General features: G+C 56.4%; 9 protein-coding genes across 9 annotated transcripts; 4 read left to right on the top strand and 5 right to left on the bottom strand.

The window, feature by feature from the left end:
- Nucleotides 1-735: 735 nt before the first annotated feature.
- Nucleotides 736-1,087, bottom strand: DL89DRAFT_301692 (uncharacterized protein; the record flags this gene model as incomplete). The annotated part of the gene is made up of 1 exon (XM_040890846.1): nt 736-1,087. The coding sequence occupies one exon, from the start codon at nt 1,085-1,087 to the stop codon at nt 764-766; it is 324 nt and encodes a 107-aa protein (XP_040741995.1). The 3' UTR covers nt 736-763.
- A 2,598-nt stretch (nt 1,088-3,685) lies between these two features.
- DL89DRAFT_268712 (lysozyme-like protein) lies at nt 3,686-4,534 on the bottom strand. Its single transcript, XM_040888014.1, has 3 exons — nt 4,310-4,534; nt 4,151-4,259; nt 3,686-4,128 (listed from the first exon to the last, which is right to left on the bottom strand). The coding sequence occupies exons 1-3, from the start codon at nt 4,525-4,527 to the stop codon at nt 3,700-3,702; spliced, it is 756 nt and encodes a 251-aa protein (XP_040741994.1). The 5' UTR covers nt 4,528-4,534; the 3' UTR covers nt 3,686-3,699.
- Nucleotides 4,535-5,288: 754 nt separating this feature from the next.
- DL89DRAFT_218475 (uncharacterized protein) lies at nt 5,289-6,032 on the bottom strand (the record flags this gene model as incomplete). The annotated part of the gene is made up of 1 exon (XM_040884350.1): nt 5,289-6,032. A coding segment is annotated over one exon (744 nt), but the record flags the coding sequence as incomplete, so codon positions are not given.
- A 1,082-nt stretch (nt 6,033-7,114) lies between these two features.
- Nucleotides 7,115-7,924, top strand: DL89DRAFT_27672 (uncharacterized protein). Its single transcript, XM_040889395.1, has one exon. It carries the CDS (start codon nt 7,149-7,151, stop codon nt 7,758-7,760), a length of 612 nt encoding a protein of 203 aa, XP_040741992.1. The 5' UTR covers nt 7,115-7,148; the 3' UTR covers nt 7,761-7,924.
- On the top strand, nt 7,706-9,092 carry DL89DRAFT_27719 (uncharacterized protein). Its single transcript, XM_040889425.1, has one exon. It carries the CDS (start codon nt 8,088-8,090, stop codon nt 8,916-8,918), a length of 831 nt encoding a protein of 276 aa, XP_040741991.1. The 5' UTR covers nt 7,706-8,087; the 3' UTR covers nt 8,919-9,092.
- On the top strand, nt 9,093-9,837 carry DL89DRAFT_27674 (uncharacterized protein). Its single transcript, XM_040889397.1, has one exon. It carries the CDS (start codon nt 9,267-9,269, stop codon nt 9,750-9,752), a length of 486 nt encoding a protein of 161 aa, XP_040741990.1. The 5' UTR covers nt 9,093-9,266; the 3' UTR covers nt 9,753-9,837.
- Nucleotides 9,838-11,458, top strand: DL89DRAFT_27675 (uncharacterized protein). Its single transcript, XM_040889398.1, has one exon. The coding sequence runs from the start codon at nt 9,923-9,925 to the stop codon at nt 11,045-11,047; it is 1,125 nt and encodes a 374-aa protein (XP_040741989.1). The 5' UTR covers nt 9,838-9,922; the 3' UTR covers nt 11,048-11,458.
- A 1,161-nt stretch (nt 11,459-12,619) lies between these two features.
- On the bottom strand, nt 12,620-14,735 carry DL89DRAFT_294107 (class II aaRS and biotin synthetase; the record flags this gene model as incomplete). The annotated part of the gene is made up of 7 exons (XM_040890473.1): nt 12,620-12,949; nt 12,975-13,517; nt 13,552-13,860; nt 13,895-13,997; nt 14,029-14,348; nt 14,375-14,593; nt 14,622-14,735. The coding sequence occupies 7 exons, from the start codon at nt 14,733-14,735 to the stop codon at nt 12,620-12,622; spliced, it is 1,938 nt and encodes a 645-aa protein (XP_040741988.1).
- Nucleotides 14,736-14,844: 109 nt separating this feature from the next.
- DL89DRAFT_323763 (uncharacterized protein) lies at nt 14,845-15,931 on the bottom strand (the record flags this gene model as incomplete). Its single annotated transcript, XM_040891415.1, has 6 exons — nt 15,860-15,931; nt 15,652-15,822; nt 15,253-15,411; nt 15,135-15,215; nt 14,972-15,088; nt 14,845-14,922 (listed from the first exon to the last, which is right to left on the bottom strand). The coding sequence occupies exons 1-6, from the start codon at nt 15,902-15,904 to the stop codon at nt 14,845-14,847; spliced, it is 651 nt and encodes a 216-aa protein (XP_040741987.1). The 5' UTR covers nt 15,905-15,931.
- Nucleotides 15,932-15,992: the final 61 nt, after the last annotated feature.

The raw sequence follows: 15,992 nt of genomic DNA, 5'->3' as shown, positions 1-15,992 counted from the left end.
ACTGCCAATTTCTGCGGATAAAGGTGAACACTTGCTTTGTTTTAGTGCTCCACACTGGTGACCAAACTTTGTAGCGGGGTCGAGCTTTGAGAGAATGGTAAGACTGCGTTCAAAACATATCCGGTGCAGTCAATGGCAGATCTTCCGGTTAGTAGGCGCTCCAATAGTTTGTGTGAATGAAAAGGAGACCAACTCTGCGAAGCTTCCTCGTCGCGTGTCACCTTAACGGAAGAAATATCAGGGAATATGTGCATGAACTCATCAGTGAATATGTGGATTGCTTGTAGCTTATCATCCTGCTTCAGTTTACCGAAGCTTTCCTAGTAAAGGTAAAGGAGAGGCACTTCAATATGTGGAAACAAAGTTTCAGCCGGCGTGCATTGCCTAAGCTGGATTAAAGCGGAGCCATTAAATATAGTCGCAGTTTTGAACATTACTATGACCTCCTTTGATTAAGGTCACAGGTGTCAAGCGCATGGGCTAACTTGAAGGGACGGTTTGAATTGAGTGCCCACATGTACGTAACGGAATGCATAACTAAGGAAAAACTGGCGCCATGAACGGCAAACGCGTGTTAGAGGTTTGCTGACATCATATATGGCTTCCTTATCATAATGAGTCATTGAGAAACTCAGGCAAAAGACAATGGATAATATGCTCGAGGATGAGCAAAGGAGGATGCTGGGCAATGGCCTCCATGGTACGAGAATGATAAAATACGAGGTTAGGGAATGAAAACTCCAAGTAAAATGGTAAGCTTGCACTATGATTCAATGTGGTGAAAGTAAAGTAAATAGAGTCGAAAACAAATGCTGTTTGGAAGAGTCCAGATAGTCTTGCCAGGTTCAACGGTCTTATAACCCCACCTGCTAGTGGCATTAGGAACAGGTGCATTTGTTCCTGTGGCAGCCTCTTGGGTAGCAGCTTCAGCATACTGCTTTTGCCAGTTCCGGGCCGGGCTGTGTGGTTTTGGACTTGGCCACTCTTGAGAGAGGTGATAGCGAGAGTGAGAGTGAGAGTGAGAGAAAGCTGCTTGTTTCAAATTCCCACATGGTGAGCTGCGTACCCCCTGTTGGGACACAGTCATGGCAAACAATGGCCATCATACCTTTTTATCAGAGCCAAATATATTGCTAAAACGACCTACATTCCAAATTTGTTAACATTTTGCTGCAGCGTATTTTGCTGCGCGATGTGTTGCCATTGTTCATGGCAGCTCCTAAATATATTTTTAGATTTTTTTCTTATCGCCTCAAGGCTTTGCCATGAGCTGTCCACAGCGAGTTCGCTGAGGGGCGGCTTGGCGACAAACTCATAGTGCAGCTTAGGTCCCATGTGAGCGAGGGGAAGCAGAGGAAAGAAACCCCCTTCCTGAATCATAAAAAGCAGGCCAGATTTCGCTCCCTCCAAAACCCTTCTTCTCCTCATCCCTCTATAATCTCACTACACATAATACTCCCTCTATTCACACACTCGCGCTTCTACTCCACCTCCCGCCGCCCTGTATAATTTTCTGGACAGGTAAGTACTCGATCATAGCCTGTCACTTCGTGTCCCGTACTAACCATCTTTTATCTCTGTTGTCTACTAGCACACCCTTGTCGAAATGAAAAGCTATATTTTTGATGTACTTGTAATTCGCAACACCGCTGTACTTTTGCACAGCATGTTTTGGGCTTGCCCTTGCAGGTCTCTAGTCGCTGTTTGGTCTCTCCTCTCTCTCGCCCTTTATCTTCTTTCTGACTCGCATGTTTGCCACAGTTTTTGTGTGGTGCTTGTACATAACCTGGCTATCCATTGTCATACACTCTTGCCTAGGTGAGCTCAGAGATACGCGGGTATAGGGTAGTTTTAGGGGGCAGGCTGCTCAAGAGGCGGATCGGCGAAGGGGTACTCGAAAGAGTTCCGCCTGACCTGAGAACGGAGTTCCGGACTGTACGCTGAGCAATACCTAGCGCAGGAGTCTGTAATGTGTTTGGCAAGTTTGGCAAGTCTTTCACTTTCACTCTGCTGAACATGCAAACGGGTTGGTACTGCATTTAGATTACTGAGGGTGAACAGGAGACTGGAGAGACAGTGGTGACTAGAGATCTGCAAGCGCTGGAGCAAAATATGCTGTACAATTGAAAGCGATTATGTTGTTACTTCTTCGGATTCAAGATATGAATTAATCACTTCAAGAGCCTACTAAAAACTGTAGACATTATCTGGTAGCGCTACTCAGCATACGGACCGGATGAAACAGTGAAGTTCAACATGACAATAGCTAGGGCCGGTGTATTTCAATAGTTTGTATTTGAATACACATTATCCTCTTTCAAAGGACATAGTAGAAGTCGGGTTGGTCGCGCTCCACGCCGTTTATCTCGTCTATCTCGTTCCCAATATACTGAGTGGATTAGCTTCTTTCTGCTTGTTTCCGCTGAACAGGAAAATATGTTTTCTAGGTGAATACCATCGCTATCCTCTTTTGTTGATACGAGATGGGCTGTGTCAGCGTTACATAGCGGTAGATATGAAAACTTATTCGACATTGCTTGTTAGTCAGTAAAAGGTGGCACATACTGCGCAACCTCTATTGCAATACTCCTGGTTCCTCATTTCCTTCGCTTTGGTCACCAGTTCATCTGTCTACATTAAACTAGCAAAGGATGCTTTGGCACATATTGACACAGTCCTCCTGTACAACCCACAGACAGTTCAATACAGCAGGAAAGCTGGGCTTGAGCGGCTTTGGAGAGCGCTTGCTAATAAAGCTTGCGCATCTGATTTGGTGGATCTCATGTATGCTTTTCGGTGATTGTACATCCAACGCTACTTCCCTTCGTCATAACATTGCACTTCATGCACTTCAATTAGAATATAGACTATCTGTTACATGTTGGAGTTCAGTGAGAGGTTCATGTGTAGCATAAAAGATGAAAAGTGGAAAGTGGAGAAGTGGAAAACAGCTAATAATTAGTTTAGCGAAAAGAATGACATGAAGGGCTGCAGCCGAGCATGTTGCATATTTATACACTAGGCTCCAGGTTGGGTACTCAAAAGGTGAGACCACCAGAACATCATACTCAACAACAATGGCACTGTATAGCATGGCTTCTTGACATTTCAATAGTGATATGCCACGTATCAATATGTGAGTATTCTATAACTCCGAGGCACTATCAGCAGTTTCCGTATCTGTTTTTGGGACTGATCCCTAGCTTTTTTTTGGCAGACTTGGGCTTACAAGAGCATTTGTTGTGGGATTCTTGTTTTGTCAGCCAGGTAATAAACGACTTGCTCAATATTATAGCCCCATCTATTTGCTATGCAGAATTGGGCGCCAACCACAAGACACTAAACCAGACTCCTAACTCCAAGTATCGAATATACACCAAAGCTGTGATTACTTGCATTGGGAGGTTTGAGGACTTCAAAGAGTTCCTGCCATTAGATCAAGTTGCTCTCAAAGGAGTTTGATAGCAAGGAAATCCGTGACAGTAGTGGAGGCCTGATCGTGAAGCTGTAGGTGGGGATGTGCTGACGAAGCCAGTGAAGCGAAAAGATGGAGGACGAGAGTCCTGAGGCTGCCAAGCGGTCATCTCTCTATGATGTCAGTGAGTAGTTTGCCATCAATGATGCTGCTGGTCTGGAGTAAAGCGCATATGAGTGTATGTGAGCATTGTATAGTGTATTGAGTAATAAAACAGTGAAACTTTAGCACTTGACAGTGGTAGCCTTGCCATCGTTGTCCAGAGCCTTGATCGAGTTGCTCCACTTGTACTGCTTCTGGGCGACCACGTACTGGTACGACTTGACCCGGGTGACACTCTCCGACCACTCCTTCTGCGTCTCCTTGTTGTGCGGGTTCTTCAGGTCATCCGTGCGCACCTGCAGGAACTTGGTCAGCCAGACGATCTCGTCGACATTGTGGCCGTTGATCTTGAGCGTGCTGCCCGACGAGCCCTTGGCATCGGCCTTGAACGACGCGCTGGTCTTCTTGATCAGTGCACCAACCGAGTCAGGATCCGAGCCATCGCCGTGCTGGATTGTCGTATCGTACAGCTGGGCGCGGGTTACGTCGAGCTGGGCACCAAGCGTATCAGCGAGCTTCTGCGACGGGTCAAAGTACATCTCGTCGCGGACCTTGTCCTGCGCGGCGCGGAACTTTGCGTCCGGACTTGCCCAGCTTGCCCCACACCGAGCAGTAGCCGTCCAGGCCGCTGGTCGAGCCGCTGCCCGACTTGTCCAGCTTCTTCATGACGGCGTCATACTTGCTGAACTCGTCCTTGCCGCCGGTCATCTTGTGGTACTCCTGCAGGACGACCCAGGCGTCCGGAAGGTACCAGTGCAGAAGCCAGCGATACCGGCAGTGAAGCCACGGCCATCGTGGATGTTCTCGCAGTAGTCGTAGTGGAAGGCGGTGTCGCCGTTCTCGTAGATGTTGGTCAGACCCAGAGCGATCTTCTTGGAGCAGGCAGACATGGCGGCGTTGGTCGTGGCGATGGTGGCGAGGAGGCCGAGAGCGGTGGCAGTGAACTTCATGGTTGATTGTCTTGGAGTGGAGTGGGTTTGTGAGGTGGTTGCTGATGTTGCTGATGTTGTTGGTGTGTTTTTTTTTTTGGACAGTGCGGTTCTGCCTTGACCTTTTATACCCGGTAGCGTGGTATTGCTTCCTGCACTTCGGCATATTGAAAACCTGCGTTATCGTGGCAACTGGCTTCCGATAGAAAGATTTGTAGCTGCTTTGTGGAAAACTGCTTCCAAGAAAACAAATCCCACACTTCATCCCAAGGCTATATCCTGTTGACCGCCAACGAGATGCATGGGCAAACAGGTTTTGTGGATCTCTCCTTTGGGAGATTGAGGAGATCCTTCCTTTCTATCGACTAAGAATAGGGTGATGCGCGCCAAGCCATCCCCACACCTCGCTTGGCGCATCTTGGCTATCCTAAAAATGAACATGTATCCTGCTTCAAGCAAACGTATCCTCGACAGTCAATGGATATTAGCCGCGCACTTCATCTGATGGCATGTTGATTTTGTACATCAGAATTAAGTGGGCAGCTTTTCAGCCTGCGCCGCTGTAGGTGCTTGAGCAACTTGACGGCATGCAAATGTAATGGTAGGATGAATAGAGAACTAGCTCCAAATGCAATTCAAAAAAAGCTGGAAAAACAGTGCATAGCTGTAGAAAACGCAGTGGCCTATTCTGCCTTAACTTTGGCATTGACCTTGGTATCGGCCTTGGCTTCATTCGCTTCAGGACCTTTTGGCTTATCGGACCGCCGCGGGAACTTGTACCACTGGTAGCAAAGCACAAAAAAGACCACGTCATCGCGCAAAGTCCCAATGCGCGATATCAGCGGCATTGGCACAACCATAGCGAACAGGTCGTCAGTGAATGTGACCAGGAAGCGATATAGGAAGGCAGTCAGCGGGAGCATGTCGACCGATTTCAGCTTGTGGTTGATCATCAGCTGCGGCCACATTTGGATAAACTCAAGGGCATACACAGTGGCGAGACTGACATGCAAGCCCCAGCTCACATACGATTTGTGTTCCTGGTACACCAGCGAGAACGCCGCATAGGCGGCCATGGCGGGAACGCACACCCGCTGCATGTACCAGAGCGTCTGCTGGTCAACTTGGCGTTGGACACGCGCGAATTCGTTTTCCTCGCTGGTCTTTGGCTTTGTAGTGCTGGCGCGGGTCGTTGGCTTGCGGGAAAACAGGCTGAGATTCCAGAGCCTTGTCAGCTTCCAACCCTCGACCACGGCACCGACGGCAGAGCCAATTAGCACAACCACGCTGGTCGTGCTGCGCTGGTCCCAGAGGTACAGCAAGCCGATCCAGGAGCTGACTACACCCATTAGGACCGACGACCGCGAGATACCCTGCCACTCGGACTCGCCCTCCTTGTTCCAGAACGACACGTCTTCCTTGTATGCCAGGAACTCAAACAGCATATGCAATGCCATGGCCGCCATGGTGATTGCAAGCATAAGCGGGTTGACCTCATATACCATCTCCTTCAGATTGTCGAGGTCAATCTCCGAGAACTTGAACACCGAGCTGGAGGACGCAAACTGCACGGTGGCCTGCTGCACAAAGTTGCAGAGACGGAACCACCCAAGGATGACGCCGGCCAGGCTGACATCGAATTCGACCGTCCGTGCATCCAGCGGGACATTTGCGCTGATCTCGGTCTGGTTCGTCAGCGCCTTCCAGTGCTCAATGCGTGCGGCCAGTGGATTCTCCCAGGCCAGCGGCATGTACGGACTGGCCTGCAGGCCAGACTGCCTGTCCACACGCAGGAACGGCGCAATATCCAACGGGAACTGCCACACAGGGAACTTCAGATCGTCCAGCACAATCTCCCAGTGAATGCGCGTCTTTGCGTGCGGCACCCAGGGCCCGCTTTCCAGCTCCGCAAGCCTGCGGTCGCGCTGCCTTGCCTCCTGCGCATTCCCAAGCAGCGCATGCGAATGGTCGATGCGGTGCGGCCTTGCGCTGGTCAGCTGTGCGCGCGCATACACCAGCTGCCTGCTGCTGAAGTCGGGGTGCGGGTTGGCCGGCTTTTCAGGCCCTCTGCATGAACAAGAATGCATACAGGACCGTGTCGTTAGCGGTCCGGAACTTGTCGGGCAGCACAAACTCCACGTGGTCAGTTAGGCGCGTATGCCTGTGCGCCAGGTCCTGCGGCTCGGTTCTCCACACCTGCGTTGCGGCGTCCAGAAAGTGCTGCGGGTACTGGGTCAGCGTTTCGAGCTCTGTTATGTACATGAATGCCTCGTATTTGAACGGCTCCTGCCAGGACAGCTGGTGGAAGGGCGTGCCTGGCGGGTGCTGCTGGGCGGGCTTCAGAACCGGGATATGCAAGGTGGGGTAGAATAGCGTCAGCGCCAGCCGCGTCATATTCCACATGTGCCAGCTGAACAGCCCGATGGCCGCCAGCGACACTGCCTTGCCGACGTAGCCCATGGTCTAATGTGAGAAATGCAAAACAATAAAGAGGCAGGAAAGGTCTGTTGGCTGGTGACAAAAGCTGGCAAGCAACAGGAAAAATCGCATAATACGGCTATTTAAAAAGGGCTGCTGGCAGCCAGTCCTTGCTCTCTTGGCACCGCTATTGCATTTTTTTAAACATACTCTTGCAGTTCGCAATGGACCTCAATTCGTTTAGACAGCAGGTCCTGGCAGACACGTCTGTTGAGGAGCGGGTCGAGGTGAACCAGCGGCACCTTATTGACAAGATCCTAGCGCGATACAGCACCGAATACACCTTCCACCGCGAGCTCCTGCAGAACTCGAACGATGCCGGCGCCAGTAAAGTCATCATCACATTCCACACAGCGCAGGCAGGCGCTACTGCAGGCACGTCGAATGGGAACGCAGCTACTGGGATGGCACCAGCGGCGGTGGATGACGGCAGTGATGGGGTTGAGGTAGTAGGGGCGTTCCCAGCAGCTGCTTTGCAGGCAGAGGCCTCGCAGAAGGCCAGGGCTAGCGAACTGCGCGCAAAATACCGCGGGCTGACGTTGGCAGAGCAGTGCACGTCGATTTCATTCAAGAACAACGGGCGGGCGTTCACAGCAGCCGACTGGGCGCGGCTGAAGTCAATAGCATCGGGCAATCCAGGACGAGAACAAGATCGGGTTCTTTGGCGTCGGCTTCTACAGCCTGTTTTCGGTGTGCGAGGAGCCCTTTGTGGTGTCGGGAAACGAGTGCATGGCGTTCTACTGGCGCGGCGACCAGCTGTTTACAAAGAAGACTGAGATGGCGGAGCCGGCGCGACGGTGCCGAGTGGACGACGTTCTTGATGCAGCTGCGGGACTGGCCCGTCGCAGATTCCGGATCCCGAGACCTTCGGCAGGTTCCTGGCCACGTCGCTTGGCGTTCACGGCGAACCTGATGGATGTGGAGGTCAGGATCGACGACGTGTCTGTGATCAGACTGTCCAAGCGGGTCTCAGGACCCAACACCGCTGACGTTGCGGACATCGTCGTCGGGGATTGTTTGGTGCTATCACAACCGACAAGTACCACCTGCGCACGCCCGAGGGAATCCTGTCGATTCAGTCGGTGGATACCAGAATCGTGCAGATGTCGTGCGACTACGTGCGCCGCAAGCCAAAGCCGCGCAATGTGGTCGTGGATGCCGTCAACGATGCCATTGGGAAGACTATTGAGACTGCGTCGGCAGTGGTGGGCAGCGGGCTGGGCAGTCTCCTGTCCGGGTGGGCCAGCTCATTCCGGCGCAAGGCGGCCAAAGCAGAGCCAGTCGAGTCGCCCAAGCCCGCCAGCACCCCGCGGCCAGAGGTCGCCGAGGAGATTGAGCTCGAGGAACGCTCCGAGTTCCTGTTCCTCAAGATCGCCGAAGCATCGACCAGCTCGCACGTCAGCGCGGCCATGAACAAGCAGATCGAGCGGGCGACCAAGAAGTTTGCACCCAAATCTACCGATATCCGCGTTATCTGGAACAGCCTGGCCGAGCATGAGGCTCTGGAGTCGTCATCGGATGGGCAGACCAGCTCAGTGTTCTCGCAGCTCATCTCGTTTCCCTCACAGGGTCGGGTGTTCATCGGGTTCCCGACGCACCAGACGACCGGCTGCTGTGCGCATCTGGCAGCGGCTCTGATTCCGACGGTCGAACGCGAGTCGATTGATTTCGTCGACCCGGCGCTTGCCACGTGGAACAAAGGAGATTCTGGCGGCCTTTGCCATCCTCTGCCGCGTCCTATACGACTACGAAGTGGCAGCATTGGCGCAGAACCCGCGCATTCTGGAAAACCCGGACTCCCTCAACCGGGCAGTGCGCTCGAATGCCCATGCCCTGCGGTTCTTCACTCCCGCACAGCACCACGCCCAGCCCGCATGTCGGTGGGCTGCTCCGCCAGATCTTCTTTGCCTGCGGCAAGCAGCCGTTGCAGCTGATGACCAGCGTCGGGCTGCGCGATGCTGACAGCGTGCGGTCGTCCAGCAGTTTGAGCATGGCCGGGATTCTGCGCATGACGCCGCTGCTGCCAGAGTCCATCGAGAAGGAGGCTGGCGAGATGATTGCCATACTGCGCCAGTTCGGGTACCTGAAGGCAGTGTCTATTGATGACGTTGTTGGGGATATTCGGGCACGCGGCGAGTTCACCGACGCAAAGGAGCTGGGCAACGTGCTGCGGTGGTGGATCGAATACCGCAACGGACTAAATATAGGATCGCGACGCATGGAGGAGCTGGGCAGGCGTCTGGCAGAGGTTCTGAAGATTCAGGTTCCAGTCGGCGACTTCCATGCGGCAAATGCAGGACGCTGAGGCAAAACTGGATCCAGCCACGGTCAGTGTCAGTCTGGCCGACGCGGCCTTTTTCATCAACCAGAAGATCACGCCGCTGAGCCAAGCCGATCCAGCGGAGCCTCAAAGCACCGGATTCCCGCCGCGCTGCCTGCCCCCGTCACTGTCGAAGCAGTTCACCCAGCCGCAACTCTATACCATGTTCCTGATCAACGGCCGGTCGATCTGGAGCGAGCTGCCGATGACCGAATGGCTGGTGGGCGCAGCCAAGCGCCCGCGGATTGCGACCGATGCGGAGTATGCAGAGTTTGTGCTGACGGCGGTGTCGCGGCACTGGCCCAAGCTCTCCGAGTCCGACCAGGCCATGGCAGCGTCAGGTTCTGAGCTCGCAGCCGTGCATGCGCACCAGCGATGGCCAAATGCTCAAGCCGCCGCAGACGTATTTCCGCAGCGCCAATCTGTTTGGAAACCTGACTGTGGTTGACGAGCGGCTCGAGCGGACATTGCGCGAGCCGTTCCTGACGGCAATTGGGGTGTGCAAGCACGTCGAGCTGCAGATGGTGTTTGACCGGCTCGGCAGCGAGCTTGACTGGGACTACGTGCAACTGCTAAAGTACCTGGTGTCGGTTAAAGTCCTCGTTGAGCAACCAGGACATGTCGAGGCTGCGCGACACGAAGCTGTTCCCAAGCATGGGCAATGCTGCTGTATATTATAGGGCACGCGATTTGCTTGCTCCGTCGGACGAGAACATAAAGCTCCAGCAGCCAGTGCTTCTGTGGCCGGGCAAGTTCCGCAATGGCAGCGACGAGTCCGTGTTTCTATTTGACCTGGGGCTTCGCAAGTACCCGGCCTGCCGCTTGCTGCTGCAGATTGCAGCGACCGCGCCTGTGGACCAGAATGCAGCAGATGGCGATGCAAAGGAGAACCTGCGAAGGGTTGCGCTTGAGTACTTTATCGAGTACTTTTCCACCGTGTATGTGGTCGAGTACATGGCGGCGCTGCGGCTGCAGGAGCAGGGATTTTTGCCGGCTCTCCAGTCAGATGCAGGCAAAAAACGCGTGCTCTGCATGCCCAACCAGTGCTATTCGAACCCGGGCTGCGCGGTGATGGGGTTTGCAGTTCTGGAGAAGCACTGGCGTCGCGAGAGCGAGCGGTTTGGAGTTGCCATGGATCCGCTGATCTCCATGTGCATTGACAAGCTGAGCAATGGGCCACCACAAACACATGCAGAGGCCACTCGGGTGTTTGCATATATGGCTAGTAGGCAGGGCGAGATTACCAGGAGCGAATTGCTTGCGCTGACCCGCCTGCCATTCATCCCGATCTTCGACAAGGACGGCCAGGTGGCGAGGCGAGTGCGGCCGGCCGAGTGCTACTTCAAGGGCAACTCGGCCGAGTACCAGGCAGCGTTCTTCAGCTTCATCGAATATGCGGGGCCGGCCGGCAGCTTCCTGCGCTCGTGCGGAGTGCGCGACGAGCCGTCGATTTCCGACATTGCTGTGATGCTGGCGGAGCGGCCGGAAAATGTCCTGCAGGTGTGCGGCGGCTGGGACCAGTACCTGGCGCTATTGCGCCAGATCGCAGTCAACGCCGACCAACTGCTGGGCAAGAAGGTGTGGAAGCAGATGCAGACCAGCAAGTGTCTGGTGGGCATGCGCGAGCAAAAGGGCGGGGAGGAGGGGCTGGACCGAGTATTCGCTGGTTGCCGCGCACCAGGTGTTCCTAGTCGACGACTCGGTGCTGGCGCGCAAGTTCTCGCCGTTCTGTGCGCCGACTGAGGACCTTCTGGAGACGTTCTATGCGTCGCTTGGGGCCAAGTGGATCAGCGAGATGGTCAGCAAAAAGACGCAGCCGCAGGGCACCCAGCGGGTGACCGAGGCGTCGCAGAAGCTGGAGCTGCTGATCCGAGACCGGGCCCCGCTTCTGCTGCACGAGTTTACGCCGATTAAAGCCAGGAAGGCGGCGGGCACGGCGCAACTGGTCAGGAGCTCCGAGTGGCTGGCAAAGCATCTCAGCGTCAGGCAGGCCGACGCGATCCATCTGTACCAGACATTTCGGCCCACGGGCCAGTCGGACCGGTCGCCGGCTACAGCCTGCGTTTTGCAAGCGCAGTCCCGAGACCAGCCGTCCGGGTGGATGCAGGCGGCGCTGAGTAAAGTGTCGGATTCGATGGAGATGGAAGACTGGGTGCTGGTGATTGCTCCGCTGGAGAATAGCCAGTGGGATCCGTTCGACGTGGCAAATGCGATCGGCCTCTTGGTGCTCGATATGTGCAGGGTCAAGGACACATTGCTTATTAGCACGCTGCTGACGTCGCCGCTGGACGGGCTGCGCAGGAAGGGGTTCCCGGTGGATCGGGTGATGCGGCCCAAGCAGCAGCCCAAGGCGCCGCCAGCACTGCCAGCCGACCAGCAGCCGCCCAGCTACGAGTCGCTGAAAAGGCAGCAGACGGCGGAAGAGACGGTTGCCGAGAAGCACATCAAGGAGATGTTCCCGCAGATGACCCCGCAGGAGGCCCAGGAGCGTGTACAAAGGGCTGCCAAGGAGTCAGGGGCAAACGCAACGCTTCAGGAAATCGTGAGTCGGGCGGCAAGCCAGCTCATGGAAAAAGGACAAGAAGAAGCAGGTGCCGAGTGGATCTGGGCCTAGCCGAGAGCCACCACAACAGAGCACCGGAACCAACGGGGCAGCAGGCCCGCCAGCGCCCACAATGCAGCCGACAACGGCGGTGACTCCGCAGCAGACGCAGATACTGCGGACGTCGCTGCAGCGGGCGGTGCAGTCGACGGTGCAGCAGGCGGGCGCGCGCAATGCACAAATTGATGTCAGCCTGCCGACGCCCGAGCCGGTGAAGCCGTTTGCGAGCTCGGGCGCATGTGCAGCGATTCCGGTGCAGCGGCTGCAGCTGGTGGGGCGGGTGGACAACATTGAGGTGTTTGTGGACATGCACACGCTGGGCAGCACCCCGCGTTTGCCCACCGAGTACCAGGCGACACTGCCCCTGTTCACCCAGGTCCTGCGGGTGCTGAGCGAGCGCGTGTTCCAGCTGGACACCCATGCTTTGCATGTGTTTGTGGACCGGGACTCGCCGATCATTGCCTTCAACCGCGCGCGCGCGCTGTTCTTCAACCTGCGGTTCTTTGTCGGGCTGGGCCACGCCGACGTGGTCCGTGGCGGGCCAGCAGCAGGGCTGACCCAGGCTGATGTCTATGCGTACTGGTTCATGACCTTCTGCCATGAGCTGGCGCACCATTTCGTGGCCGCGCATGATGCCGCCCATGGATTCTACATGGCGGCGTTTGCCGAGGAGTATATGTCAAAACTGATTAAGCTATTCCGCCAATAAACTGCTATGTCTTGCGGCTGATCATGCCCTGCAGCATGTCGAACGAGTTGCCGTCGGGCTGCAGGCTGTAGTGGGCGTTCGGGTTGTGGATGCTGCGGGTCAGCAGCAGGCCGGTGTCGGGGTCGACGCCGGTGATGCGCACGCGCTCGTGGCCCTGGTCCACCAGCGTGACGATCTGGTTCGAGTGCAGCCAGTTCTTGTAGTACATGTCCAGGAACGGCGCGAAGCCCATGACCAGGAACTTGCGGTAGAACTCCTCGAACTTGGCCGTGATCAGCGCCAATGCCAGCTCCATCGGGATGGCCGGCAGACTGGTTCCGTGGCTGTCGTTGTACTCGCGGATCAGCTTATTAATCGACGTCGTGGGCAGCGGGTTGGCCACATTGACGCCGCATCCCAAACAGCAGCGAGAACTCGCCGTTCTTGAACGACGAGCCGACCAGCACCCCGCCCAGCTTGACAAACTCGGGCGAGTCCGCATCCGAGTCATCCGAGTCCACCAGCGGCTCCTGGCGGCCGTACAGGTCATTCGGCCACTTGAGCCGCATAGGCAGGTCTTCATACCCGGGCCGCTGCTTGACTGCCTCGACAATGGCCAGGGACACCAGGTACTGCAGCAGCACAACCGGCGCCTTTTTCGAGCCCGGGTGCCGAAGCAGCATCGTGAACTGCAGGCAGCCGAGCGGCGCCACCCACGCATTGCGCCCGCGCCCGCGCCCCGCCAGCTGCACCGTCGCCACATTCACCGTCCCGTTCGGGAGCAGCGACTGCAGCCTAGTGTTGCTCTCCAGGAACGTCTGCGTCGACGACGTCGTGTCCGAGTACATCAGCCAGGAGCCGCATGTGTGCGCGCGGTGCTGCTGCATGTACGTGATCGCCAGCTGCATGTCGAACCGCGGCGTCTCGCGCGCATCCGGCACAGAGTCCGGCGTACACAATACCAGGATCGAGCCTTCGCGCTCGAGGCTCCGTCTCGCCGTCATCGGTTATGGGCCGCAGCTGCTTGGGCTTCAGGACCGTGGCTTGGTACTGCTGCGGGACGCGGCGCTGCGACACCCCGGGGGAGGCCGAAATCACGTGGATGTCCTCCTTCGCATCCCTCAGCACCGCATCGCCTGCCGTAGTCTTCTGGGCCGCGCTGGAAATCCCATACATGGCCTGCGAGATCTGCGCAACGCCCTGGGCGCGCGCAGGCGCCAGGAACGTCGGCGTGCGGGCCGGCAGACGCATCGAGTGGGCGTCGGCCTGCCACAGAGTCCCCGAGCGCATCCTCGTCGACGTGCATATTCAGGTGCGCGAAGATGGCGCCCAGCAGGCGGCGGCGGAACGCGTCGTGCGCGCGCAGATGCGCTATCAGCTGCCGGTTATACGGCATCGTGTAGCTGGAGGGGCTTAAAGAAGTCCCATGCGTACTCGGGGTGCAGTCCGGTCAGGATCGCTTGTCCGCGGCCCACCCGGCAGGCAATCAGCGCCGGAGCATTGGCCACGCGTTTGGAGCGGTCGTATGGATCCGTCACGTCATTCGCATACCGCACCAGCACCTCTACATCCTTGCTCGCCGGCTTTCCCAGGAAATCGTCGGTCAGAAAGTAGCCGCCGCCGTTATAGTATATGCGGACGTTCTTTGGGTCGTTGCGCCAGTAATTTTGGCCCACCCTGAACTTTTCCTGGTCTACTGTCACCTCGGCCGCCCGCGCCCCGTCCTCGGTCTTGTAGTGGTAGCCCGGGTAGGCCTGTGCCCAGACAGGTGCCCGGGAACAGCGCCAGCTCGCGCTCCCCCATCACTTCCATCGCAGTGTTTGGGCTCGAATTCGCACCGTCCGCTGCCATAGTAGCCGCCCGCACAGAAGCCCAGGTACCGGCCGCCCCGGGAGATCCAGTGCCGGATACGAGCGTTGATTTCACCTGACAGGCTGGCTACGTATGGCTGGTCGCGACCACCCGGCATCACCAGAAGTGCAGCCTTGCTCTCCCAGGGCTCTCCGACGTAGCGTCTCGGGGTCGACCGGGATCACCGCGTAGCGGTGCGAGAGGAACTGCCGGAGCGTGCGGAGCAGGTATGCGTGCGCATTGGGGCCGATGCCTGGGCCGCTGTAGACTAGGACATTGAGCGCGACCATTTGAAAAGGGCTAAAAAAATTTAGGAGATAAAGACAAGTGTGGGAAGCAATTGATCTGTGGTGCGCATATATCGGCTAGAAAAAAACCGCCACCTAATAAGATTCTTTCTTATTCTGCCGGATATTTGGCGGGCCTCAGGCACCGGTACCATTTGACGTAGCACTGCTTTGTGGTTTTGGTAGCCGACTGTGCGCGCAATCTGCTGCCAGTTAATACGCCCTTGGCTATTCCTAACTGCGCTGTCCAGCCTATCGACCTCCTCGGCCGTCCACCGGGCAACCCCGCAGGCCGCGGATTTGGCTCTTATTGCCTGGTATTTCGTCTGGCACATCGACACCGTAACGCCGCCGACCTTTTCGGCCACAGCTATGCCAGTCAATGTCTTTCTGCTCCTTGACGCAGTCCATTAATGTGCGGATCCGCCCAGCCGTCCACTTGCTGTACGTGTGGTAGCTGAGAGCGGCGCGCGCGCGGTGCAGCTCCCCGCGCAGGTCGTCTGGGGATTTGTCTGGGAACATCTGCGCCAAAATGGGCATCCACGCGGGTGTGTTTTGGCGTGGCCTCCAGAACCTCGACGAGCCGCCTGCGCTCCTTTTCTGACCATTTACCACTGGGCACCTTCTGCTGGCTGCGCCAAAACGTCCTGCACGAGTTCGGTGACCGGCTGCCCACCCGCTGTGCGACATTTGCCCAATCCCTTGGTGCCCAGGTCTTCTACCGCCTCATTGAGCCTTGATTGCTCAGAGCTGGTCCATCTTTTGTAGCCAGCCGCTGGCAAAACTGCCGGCATGGGCGGGTGGGCGTGTGTGCGGATTCTGGTAGAATGCGCAGAAGCATGCGGTTGGCGAGCGGCCCATTGTGCGCGCGATCTTGATCCAGTTCAGCGGCCGCCCCGTGTTAAAGTTCGCCTTGCACCAGGTCCTGCAGCTCTGTCAGCAGCTCGGCTGTCCATGGCTTCCGGTGGTTGGCCGACGCGTCCTTGAGGAGCTGCACCACTACGTCCCAGTTGCCCGGGACCGTGTTGCGGTATTTCGTGTTGATCATGCGGATTAGCCGGTCCTGGTCGCGCTGCGTCCAGGTCTCGCGCTGGTGGAGCGGCCGGGTGGTGAGATTCCGGGTGGACTTGGTATGTGAACCGCTGGATGGCATTAAGACACGGAAAACGCATGTCTATCTGCGCTGCACTAGATAACAAGGGGAGGGAGATATATGGAAACTAGCAGCATCTCCCAACGGGACTACGATCGGGATTTCCA

This window comes from Linderina pennispora (assembly GCF_002104995.1).
Source record: "Linderina pennispora strain ATCC 12442 chromosome Unknown DL89scaffold_10, whole genome shotgun sequence".
Lineage (NCBI taxonomy): Eukaryota > Fungi > Kickxellomycota > Kickxellomycetes > Kickxellales > Kickxellaceae > Linderina > Linderina pennispora.
This window is presented reverse-complemented; position numbering and strand designations above follow the sequence as displayed.

Bases quoted from the DNA above. Each gene is read 5' to 3' on its own strand.
- DL89DRAFT_268712 (XM_040888014.1), bottom strand. From the start codon at position 4,527: ATGAAGTTCACTGCCACCGCTCTCGGCCTCCTCGCCACCATCGCCACG. The intron at 4,260-4,309 runs GTCGTCCTGCAG...GGACGAGTTCAG, and splicing joins GGTACCTTCCGGACGCCTGG to CAAGTATGACGCCGTCATGA.
- DL89DRAFT_27675 (XM_040889398.1), top strand. From the start codon at position 9,923: ATGTCGAGGCTGCGCGACACGAAGCTGTTCCCAAGCATGGGCAATGCT.
- DL89DRAFT_27672 (XM_040889395.1), top strand. From the start codon at position 7,149: ATGGACCTCAATTCGTTTAGACAGCAGGTCCTGGCAGACACGTCTGTT.
- DL89DRAFT_27674 (XM_040889397.1), top strand. From the start codon at position 9,267: ATGCGGCAAATGCAGGACGCTGAGGCAAAACTGGATCCAGCCACGGTC.
- DL89DRAFT_27719 (XM_040889425.1), top strand. From the start codon at position 8,088: ATGTCGTGCGACTACGTGCGCCGCAAGCCAAAGCCGCGCAATGTGGTC.